The sequence below is a fragment of the Prionailurus viverrinus genome, chromosome A2, assembly GCF_022837055.1.
Source record: "Prionailurus viverrinus isolate Anna chromosome A2, UM_Priviv_1.0, whole genome shotgun sequence".
Taxonomy (NCBI): Eukaryota; Metazoa; Chordata; class Mammalia; order Carnivora; family Felidae; genus Prionailurus; species Prionailurus viverrinus.
In genome coordinates, this window is record NC_062562.1 from 126,083,670 (window position 1) to 126,094,539 (window position 10,870).

At 43.5% G+C, this 10,870-nt stretch overlaps 1 protein-coding gene across 3 annotated transcripts in view; it reads right to left on the reverse strand.

Annotated features, from left to right (window-relative positions):
• Positions 1 to 10,589, reverse strand: part of DPY19L1 (dpy-19 like C-mannosyltransferase 1) — a 97,895-nt gene extending 87,306 nt beyond the window's left edge. For all 3 annotated transcript variants that reach the window (XM_047849285.1, XM_047849284.1, XM_047849283.1), the window contains exon 1: positions 10,049 to 10,589. In XM_047849285.1, coding sequence (XP_047705241.1) covers positions 10,049 to 10,346 — 298 coding nt within the window. In that variant the 5' untranslated portion in view covers positions 10,347 to 10,589. The remainder of the gene's footprint in view (positions 1 to 10,048) is intronic.
• Positions 10,590 to 10,870: the final 281 nt, after the last annotated feature.

Consider the following 10,870-nt stretch of genomic DNA (forward strand, 5'->3'; position numbering starts at 1 on the left):
TCAAAATCCTGATAGCAGAAAACAATGATTAAGAAAGGGAAAGAACTAAAATTGAAAATAAAATCCTTTTTTTTAACCTCTCTTGGCAAGAACGTCACTCCTAAAAAGAAAGAGTCCCTGTATTTTATATGACTTATAAGTTATTTAGTCTAAGTCTCATTTTTCCCAGATGTTAATAAGTGGTTTTTACTTGGTTATCTCTATTCCTCACACTTAATGACCTCATATAGCCACAACAATTACCACTAATACATCGGACTTCACATTCTCCAAGTTGCTTCCCTGGTTATTTTCTGTTTTTGTTTTCATCTTCCTGCTCCCCAAACTAAAAGTCTTTGTAGGTTTGGTCCTTTTATTGTTTTCTTCTTTGAATGGAGAAAAAAAGGAATGCACTCAATGTATTAATAGAGATACTCAGTCTTAAGAACCAGGACCCCTTTAAAATTCAGGCATGATTTGAAGACACTACTAGTAAGATCTAGAATTCAGTGATCTATGTGATGATGGCTGCAAGGCTGACTTTAGATCATTTGAATCTCCTACATATATTTGGCATTGAGCAAAACAGTACATTACAACAGGAAAAAATTAGGAGGCTCTCAATTACAATGACAATGTCTAACATCTGTTTTTCAGTTGCAGATTACAAAACACTTTACACATTAAGGGAAAAGAACCAGGAGTCCTTATGAGTCAAATATGGCTCTTATCTTCCCATGAGGTGCAAGGTCACATGACTGGGATGCACAAAGGCCTGGAGGAAAAGCCTGGATTTTGGGACTCTGGCCACTGATGTCCTTGTGACTGGAAGCTCAGGCATGAAAATGTTTAATAAGCACATTTAACCAAAAGAAGGCATTCAAATGTGGGAGGAGATGCTTTAGAAATAATACAAAAATCAAGGACAAAGGCTTATTTTAAGGTGAATATATGAAAACAGAGCACAGAAAATATATATCACCATCCTCAAAGAGAATATAATTAGGCTATTCTAAACAGAGAAATATACAAAATAAATGTTCACGTCTTTAAATATTTACATATATACATATATTAAAGTAGGGAATACTTAATAGAACAATTACCCAATGGGCTTTTAAAGCAATCAATTCTAACTTCCTTTAAAAATCTTATTCTCAGATAATATGAATACAAATATTTCTAACTCAGTTACCTACGTTAATCATTTTCATAAAGTAACTTTCTCCTTATTGAAAAAAGGCATTTCAGTGTTTTAGGTAGCTAAATAAATACAGACCCAAAATAATATGCTAGCCCATTTAATGTTTCTGAGCAATCATAGAAAAACTGTTAAAACTTTAGTAAACCTAATGTGAAAAGTGTAGATGCTGCATCTCTTCATTACAGGGGGAAAGAAAACCCACACGTGCACAATATAAACCCAGACCCATCACACGAAGCAAAAGATTTTAGCAAGTTTATTAATCAATAAGCCATCCCAATCTTTAGATTATAGATTCCATCCCCCAAACTGCAAACTGCCCTTGGATATCACAAAGTGTACTTTATTCTTTAAATGGTTAAGAAAACCACGATACCACTGATTACTACTCTGTTTTTATACTAATGCCAAACACCCAACCAACACAATAAAAAATAATCCACAATTTAATCATCTTCAAAAATAGTTAAGCACAAACAAAATGGAAACTAACAAGTTGACCATAAGGATAGAAGAGAGTGACTCCCCCAAATAAGCAGAGGCCAGCAAAGAGTGTTTTTGCCAAAAGAGTTATCAGGTCATTTTCCCATTAATGTATCTTTGACAGCTACCTTAAACTATAGATCTGAAACCTACAATTTGACAGATGTGCTTAACAAACCAAGAGACCTTAACTTCAATCTCAAACTTCCCCCTGTGAACTCACTAATGATGTCAGGCCATTCACCTGGCCTACTTTACTTTCTTCACATGTAAAATTCCAGTAACCAGTCTGGATTTCTTATGATATTTCCATGGAGATCAAAGAGGACAAAAGAATGAGAAATGAGGTCTTATTAAAAAAAAAAAAAACCTTTAAATGTGGTGGAAAACAGTAGCACTGTGCCAGTTATATAAGTACTTTATGATGATTATTAAAATGTGGAGGGGGCGCCTGGGTGGTTCAGTCAGGTAAGCATCTAACTTTGACTCAGGTCATGATCTCACTGTTCATGAGTTTGAGCTCCACATCAGGCTCTGTGCTGGCAGGTCAGAGCCTGAAGCCTGCTTAGGATTCTCTCTCTCTCTCTCTCTCTCTCTCTCTCTCTCTCTCTCTCTCTGTCCCTCCCCCACTTGTACTGTCTCTCCCTCTCAAAAATAAATAAAACATTAAAAAAAATTTTTTAATGTGGAGAAAAGATTCTGAGATTTGACAATAGCAGCACTGAAAAGCTGCATTACAAAAAACCAGTGATTACTGTTAGGAACTAATAGACAAATTCAACACAGAGCAATAGCATTTTGGGCAAATTTGAGTTGAGTTGTATAAAAATAATGACTAAAGCCTCACTCTTCTGAATTACAACAATCTCAAGTTAAAAATTTGTCAAAGTAAGTGGCCAAGTAATTTATAAACTTTGTTTAAGATATAGTTGGTACTACTGTAAACTAGAAGATAAAATCACCCCATCCTTAGTTAGTACAATGAATCACACTGAACTCCTGTGATTTTGGTGACTAGGTTATTAACATTTGCTGCAAGAAGTTAAAATTACAAAATGCTGTCCAAGCGTTGATCATGTGTAGTGACAGTAGTGAAAAACATACCTGACAATCGGTTACTCCGGAAAGGAAGTCAAACATGAAGGAATATGCCAGACAAACGTGAAGATATGTATGTGAGCTGTTAATTTAAATGTATTCAGGGAGGAAAAAGGACAATGCTGAGAAAATAAAAAGTAGTATGAAAACAAAAAAGAGAAAAGTTACAACAGTTGTAGATTTATGTACTCTACAAATCAATACTTCCACTTTTAAATTTATTCCTATTCAATGATTCTTGAATTGTGAAAGATCATCCATGAAGAATTGATCTTTCCTATGAAACTGCCTTTTACAGAATTAAACAGCAGCATAAAGGTCCTGACCTAGAAACAGATGTAATTTTTACCAACTCTGAGGACAAACACTCATTAGAATGGTAACTAAAGAAAACTAGCAGACTCCTTCCTGGAAGAGTAATGTTCCAATGGTTTGGGTAAAGTACAATCCAATGGCAAAAGATAAACTAACGACACAAGAATTTAGAACTAAACATACAAAGTACGCAGCCTAAAGCTGGCCTGCTTAGAAACATGCACACAGGCTTATAGGTCTCTATGATAATGTAAGTATCTCATTAACATACATTTTAAGACACATTAATACAGCCTAACAGGCTAAGCATATAAAACTTATAAAAATGGCCATAGTTCAAATTTATCAACATGCAAATATGCATATGTGTATAATAAAATTTTATCTGCTTTCAGTAATGATGCCATACTATGGGCCAAGAATCAATCACATATTGGTAATGTCTCCTTATACTTACACAATCTAAACTCATCACATTTGTTAATTTGAGCACACACAAATATACTCAGAACCCCTCCAATTGTGTATTTTAATAAAAAAAATATGTTTAAGTGATTATGACTGTTGTTTAGAGTTAACCAGAGTCTATTTCAGAAAGAAAAAACTGGTTTTAAACATTGAAGAAACCCTTTAAATCCCAAATTCCCATCTTATTCACTGGCTTTCTAAGGAAATGTACTGGCCCAACATCTATGTATTAACACATCCTTAGAGCTGATGCTCAGTTGTGGCTAAGCGTTTACTTGACAGCCATCCCACCAAGATGGCCAGTGGTCCCTGTGCCTCACAGCTCCTCAGCTTTTCTCATCCTTTATGCCACCCTAATACGCTCTCTTTCCACTTCCTGTCCCCGTACCTCCACGCATGATCCCTCTCTGCTTTATTTCCCCTGAAGGAAGAAACAAGAAAGCTAACACTTAATTGAGAATTAAATATTGCCATTTCTCTGAACAGAGTCCTGGGGCTTCATTTCTTCTTTTGCTATACTCACCCTGGAGAAGATGAAATACAGCAGAGCAGTTAAGAGCTCAAACTCTGAAGCCACATTGCCTGGATTCAAATCCTGAGCCTTCCACATTCTAGAGATGGTCTTGGGCAAGTTATTTAACAGCTGTGTGCCTCAGATCCCCTGTCTGATAAAACAGGTATGGCAATCACAGTGTCATGGTCAGGCCTGAGTTAGCAGTGATTGAGTCTAAGATAAATGAGTTTATCTAAAGCACTTAGAACTATGTCTGGCACAGAGTAAACCCCATTTCAGTAAAAGGTGTTATTATTAATTCCCATTAATTTGGGAATTAACACCCATTTGCTGGTGATGTCCTATTTTGTTTCCATTCTGACATCTTATGTCCCACTGCCTGCTTGACATTTCTACTTGGACATCTCACAAATATTGCAACGGAAACACGTCCAGGATAGAATTCCAATCTTTTCCCTCAAACCCAGCCCCTCACCATGCCCCTAGTCTTCACGATCTCAGTGAATGCACCCTATATCCCCAGTTACAGCAGCCAAAACTGAGAAATTATTCCTAGCCCTTCCCTTTTCCTCAATCCAAGCCCAATTTACCAGCAAACCCTCCCATTTCTCTCTCCAAAGCAGATCTCAAATCTATCCCCTTCATCATAACCAACAACTCTCTTGCCGGAGTCCTGCCAGAGCCTCCCCACTGGCTGCTCCCAGCTCTGCCCTTGTGTTCCACAGCCCATTTTCCCAAGTGTAGATTTCCCAAAATAAAACTTAAGTCACGTTACTCTCCTGTTTAATACTCCTCAGTGGCTTCCCGTCATGCTAGGAATAAAACCCCAACTCCTTAAGGAGCTCTGGTTTGTGGCCTTCTCATGTTGAACAGGCTAAGCTCTGGCCTACCTCAGCACATGTCGTGTGCCATATCCACAATGCCCCTTCTTCTCCGGACAGTATGCATCTTCTCACCCGCAGGTCTTGCCTCTAAGGTCAACTCCCCCAAAATTTTTCTGACCCTAAAGTGGGTCTCTCCTGTTTTTTCTATCTTAGCCCTTTTTCTTTCCTCCACTGGACTTACTACAATGTACTATTATTCTTATTTGTTCCCGGCCCTTTTAGAATGGAGTTCCTTGGAGACAGGGGCTACATACAGCTTGTCTTGTCCTCCCTCTTATCCCCCAAAGCTAGCATCAGCTGTAGCAGGCATTCAGTAATTGGTAAATGTGAATAGAGCTGCTGTTACAGATATTATTTATTCTTTACCATAACCGTGTGGGGCATTTATCCTCATTTTATTTATTTTTTATTTTAAAGTGTATTCATTTTGAAAAAGCATGAGTTGGGGAGGGGCAGAGAGAGAGACAATCCCACTGACGGTGTGGAGCCCAACACAGGGCTGGAACCCATGAACTGTGAGATCATGACCTGAGCCGAAGTCGGATACTTAACTGACAAAGCCACCCAGGCACCTCATATAATCCCCATTTTAAAGATGAAGCAAGCAAGAGTCAGAGATATTTAGGGATCTATAACTTTTAAGTGTAGAAACAAGACTCAAATGCAGGTCAGTATTGAGATGCCTGTGCTATTTCAAACACACCACACTGCCTCCTACCCAGTCCTATGGCTAACACCTAACCTCAATCTTCTGCCTCCACCCACTTTCTTACCCCTTCTGCCCCTAAAAAGCCATATTTCTTTCCTATTATATGGGCTTTCACACTCCCATAAATTGTGGAGAACAAAAGCAGTTTTGCTTCCCAAAGGACATTTGCCAATATATGGAGACATTTTGGTTGTCACAACGGGGGACGTGCTACTGACGTCAAATAGGTAGAGGCCAGGGATGCTGCTGAACATCCCACCATGCACAGGACAGCAGCCCCTCCCCACCCCCCAGCAAAGAATTATCCAACCCAACATGTCATCATGTTGTGGTTGAGAGGCCTTGCCAACACAGAACCAGCTTTCAGCAAGGGTGCAGTTGCCACTGATCCTAGGAACCAGGCAGGTATGTTAACGAACCAGGCAGGTATGTTAACGAACCAAGCAGGACAGATGAAAGGGGGAAAAAAGTAGTTTTCAGTATCTTTCTCTTCCATATTCAGGTTACAAATTTATTATGTTTTGTAAATGGCATCTTACCTTGCAGTCTTTCACCACAGGCATGCTCTATTTGCATGTTTAACATGTATATTCTTCACTTCCACAAAGGATAGCACCCCTTCCATTTCTCCTTGAAACACACAGCCCTCTCCAACTATGCTTTTTTCTTCCCTCTTCTGATAATAGACATGGGTACAAGAAACACATCACTCTTCTCTCAACTCTAATTAAAATAACAGCCATATCAGTTGATGAATGGCAACTCACAGCCCCAGTTTTGAGAAAACAATAGACTAGGAGAAACGTGGGCAAATTGGACTGTGTGTCCCCGCCTAAAAGAGGGGAGGTGAGAACCACTGAGTACTAGGGGATCGCTGCCATGTAGGAATTACAGCCCCGTGATGCTAGACAAGCTGCTTCTACGGAGAGGCAGGACATCGGACTTAAAAATTACTGACATTTCCCTCCACCTCACCCCATCCCCAGATTTTGATTTAATTGGTCAGATGTGTGGCTTGGCTATTAGGATTTCTTGAAGCTTCCAGATGACTCTAGTCCAGTATTGCTAAGATTGAGAGCCACCAGTCTATTCCAGGCTTCCCATTTTTACATGTGCTTACAAACTGAGGCTCGGAGAAGCTAAGTGCTTTGCTCAGGTACCCAACTAGTTTGAAATAGGTAAAAAAATCAGAAAACAGTTCTTCTAAGGCAATGTTTTCACTGTAGGTTTTTCTAGTGTTATACACTAGACCATAAAATTCAACAAGTTTATAAAATGGCATTGTTTTAAAAGGAACAGAATAGAAAATCACAGTACACAGTATATTACAGAAGTAAGATTGTTAACATGACACTTGTTTTAAAGCACATGCACATATTTGCTGGTCAGACTTCATTTGCCTATCTAAATCCATTCTCTTCCCTTCTCTGCCTAGTTCCCAGCCCTACAGAATGATTCAGTTGGGTCCCTTGCCCGAGGGGTTCCAGTTGGTCAGCCAGTGAGAGGCATGAGTGGGCAAAGTAGAAGGTTGGAGAAGAGTATGGGGTCACTTCTCTTGGGGGGAGATCCTGCTCCCACATCACAGCTCTCCTTGGGTTCAGCTCCTGATGAAGCTCCCCTTCCCCCATCAGGCCCAGACATGGTAGCACTTTCTCACTGCTGACAGCCTCGGTGTTTCGATGCCCTCTGTGGGTTTCACAAAACTGTTCACTTTTGAAAACAGTCCGTTTATTAAATCTGTTTCCTGCCAGGACACTGACAAACCTAAACAGAATAACAGACAGAAATGTGCACAAACGCACTGGGTTGCACTTTCAGAAGTGTGAGCAGGTTTAATGTAAATTGTATTGCCTACTGTGGGTTATGGTCAAAAAAGATGGAGAAACACCATCATGGTTCTTCTTACTATACCACTGTTGCCCCTGGCTGATATAGGGAGCTACTGGACTGATACTTCTAAAAACACACATTTGAAAAATATTTCTTTTTATGACTGTTACCACTAAATAAATAGTAAATGATATCCAAAAAAGAAAAAGAAAAACACATGTCTGTTGAATAGATGTTTGCAACGGTGATTAACACTGCCCACCAGTGGAAAGGGCCCCCATGGTACATAGTGAGTCCATCAGTGCTTAGCATATATGGAGGAGATGCAAGAAACAGAACTGAGAATCTCCAGTCAGTTTCTAACTTTTAAAAATGTATGCTTCTATCAGGGAGGTTCAAGTTGTAAAATTTCTTCCCAAAACATAAAGGAACCATTTTTGTCATAGCAAAATCCCATACTGTAAACCTGTACAGTGTCAGCTCAATTCTCACTCATTCTGTGAAGGGCAAGAAGGAAGGGAATGAGGAGGCTTTCAAAAATGTCTAAACTCTGCTCCTTCTTGCAGGATCCAAAGGAACAGGGCCAGAGGAAGAACCAAACAACCTACATCCCATTCTCCAGAATCACCTCTCAGGCTGTCCCGTGGCCTCTTTTAAGTGGTTAGCAGGGACAGAAAATCATCCAACCTCCATACATCTGATGACAGTACACCCAAAAATAAGGGACAGCTCCTTCACTGTACCTCTTTTCAATGCCCAAAGGGGTAAGTCAGGTAAAGTGCCACACTGCTCTATTAATACAAAACTGTATTTAGGTAGAAACATTAAATATAATGCTCATGAAATCCAAATATAAGGTATCCAATAAAAGGAGATTCAAAGTAAATGCAATAACAAGAAAAGAAAATGGCAAGATATTATATTATTCTATGGTTGTTACTGTAACCTCTGAAAAAGAAGTGTTGTCATTCCATATTTCACTACAAAGTGGTTTATGTTTATACTAGCCATTCGACAAAAATGCAACTTCATTCTGTCACCAGATCTCAAGTCAGTATTATGCATGTGCTTTTATAATAGCAACTAAAACTTGTTAAAGGCTTTAGACACAAAGTGCCTTCCCACATATTAGCCACCCCTTTTAGTTCTACTCCTCAGAGTAAGTAGGGCAGGTGATAATCCCATGTCACAGAGAAGGAAGGGCTCACAAAGGAAATAACTTGAAACTTAAACCAAACTTAACCACTCTGAACAGGATTTGGAGCCTGTTCTCATCCATTGTACCATGCTGCCTCCCCAAGGTGAACTTATCTAACCTGCATACTGGCAAGGTTTTTTTCAAGCTCCCTACTAAAAAGGGGAGGAATATACTGAAAATACTGATTTTTTCGAGGCTTGAATCTACAATATATAAAAGTACTCTAATAACAATATCAACCTGAGACCATTAAAACACACACACAAACACACACACACACTCACACACACACACACACACACACACACACACACACAGTGATGACTCTGGTTTTTTATGATTGAGTGGCTTCTTCTGGTGGTGGATGTTATCTCAGGGGAAGCTGATTGTTGTGTCCTATTCCTTCACCTATATTGAAATCCAAATTCTTTTGGGTCACTAAGGGAATTTGAAAGGATAACAAAGAATAAATCACCAACAGTTAAATAATGCAGTAGCCAAAATCCATTAATGTATTATATAGGAAAGGCGGTGTTACAGCATTTCCCATTTTCCAAGCACTGGTTTGGAAAAATTAGGCCCATTATCCAAACTGCTAATAATTTGCCTTATCAGAATGTCAATCAGGAAACAAAGAAAACATGAAGTCTGTCCACAACCTGTGACTGTTTGAACTTTATTTGTTCAGCACATAGCTGCATATCACCCATTTGCTGCATGGTAGCGGGAACGGAGGGGAGCCCTCCACACCAAACGTTCCCAGGTCAGCAGAGAGGATTAAGGCTCCAGTGCCCAAAACACAACACAACCTGGAAAGTGACGTGCTGCGGGGAATCACAAAGTGCCACCGGCGGTGTCTGCGGCCAAGAAGAAAAAAAGCACTCTAAAATTCAATTATAAGTTTAGCAACTTTCTAGGATAGGGAATGAGCTTCTACTTTGAGCAGCACGGAATCGCTTCCAACCCAAAGCAAACCATCCTCCGGGCAGGGGCCGAGATAACGGGAAGGCGGCCGGTCCGCGCCAATCAGCAGCGCCCAAGTCTCGTTAGCGCAGACCTGTCAGTTCGCAGCCAGGCCGGGCAGCTGTTGATCTCGGGGCCATTTTTTTTTTTTTTTTTTTTTTTTTTTTTAAACAGAGACAGAGTGCGGACTGGAAGGGAGCGAGGAAGGCTGAGCAAGGAGGAGGGAGAGGGGAGGAGGAGGTGAGGACGTCCCAGGAAAAGTCGGAGAAGGCTGCAAACTGACGGGGACAGGGCGGCGGGGCTCCGCGGCGCGGAAGTGGGAGGGGAATACAGAGGAGGGGGAGAGGGGCTCGCGCCTCAAAGTTCCGCGTCCCGGCGGCGCCCGCGCTTTGGGGCTGCTCACCTAGCAGGAGCGTGGTCCAGGTCCGGCCGCGCCCCGCGCGCCGCAGGCCCAGCGCCCCACGCAGACCGGCCGCCAGGCGCCCCCCGAGCCCGCCTCCGGCGGGCGGCGTGGCGGGCTCGGCGCGGGGCCCCTTCCTGCCCGCGGCGCCCTTGCGCCCGGGGGACCGGGGCGCGCGCTCGGGCCCGGGCTCCCCGGCGCCGGCGTCCGGCGCCCCCCTCAGCGGCGACTGAGAGGCGCGGGGCGGCTGGGGCGGCTTGGGGGCCGCCTCCCGGTGCTTGTTCCGCGCCTGCAGGACCATCTTGGCATAGTCGCTCCCGTTCGCTGCGCGCGCCCGAACGGCGGCCGGGGACCGGCGGGCTGGCGGGGCGGCACGGGCGCCGCTCACTCTCCGGCGGGCAGGCGGGCGGAGGGCGGGCCGTTCCCTCCCCGCGGGCCGGGAGGCGGGGAGAGCAGCAAGGCCGGGCGGCGGCTGCTTGCTTTGGCGGTGCGGCCGGGAGGCGGCGCCGGACTCGCGCTCCCGCCGCCGTTGCCGCCGCTCCGGTTGTCACGGCGACCGCGGAACGCCGGGGGGCGGGGGCGGGGACACCCTGTGAGCGGCCGCGGCCCCGCCCCCGCCGCCCCTCCGCCTCTCCGCGCCGGACGCGCGCTCCCGGCCGGCCAGCGCGCACGCGCGGACTTCCGGCGCGGAAGGGGAGCCGACCCCGCCGCGGCCCCGGGACCCCCGCCCTGCTGGTGGCCCGCGTCGGGCTCTGTTGGGGCGAGGGTGGTGCTCTCCTTCCGGGAGCAGCCGTCCCTCCCTCTGGGAGTGGTTGGGAAGAAGGA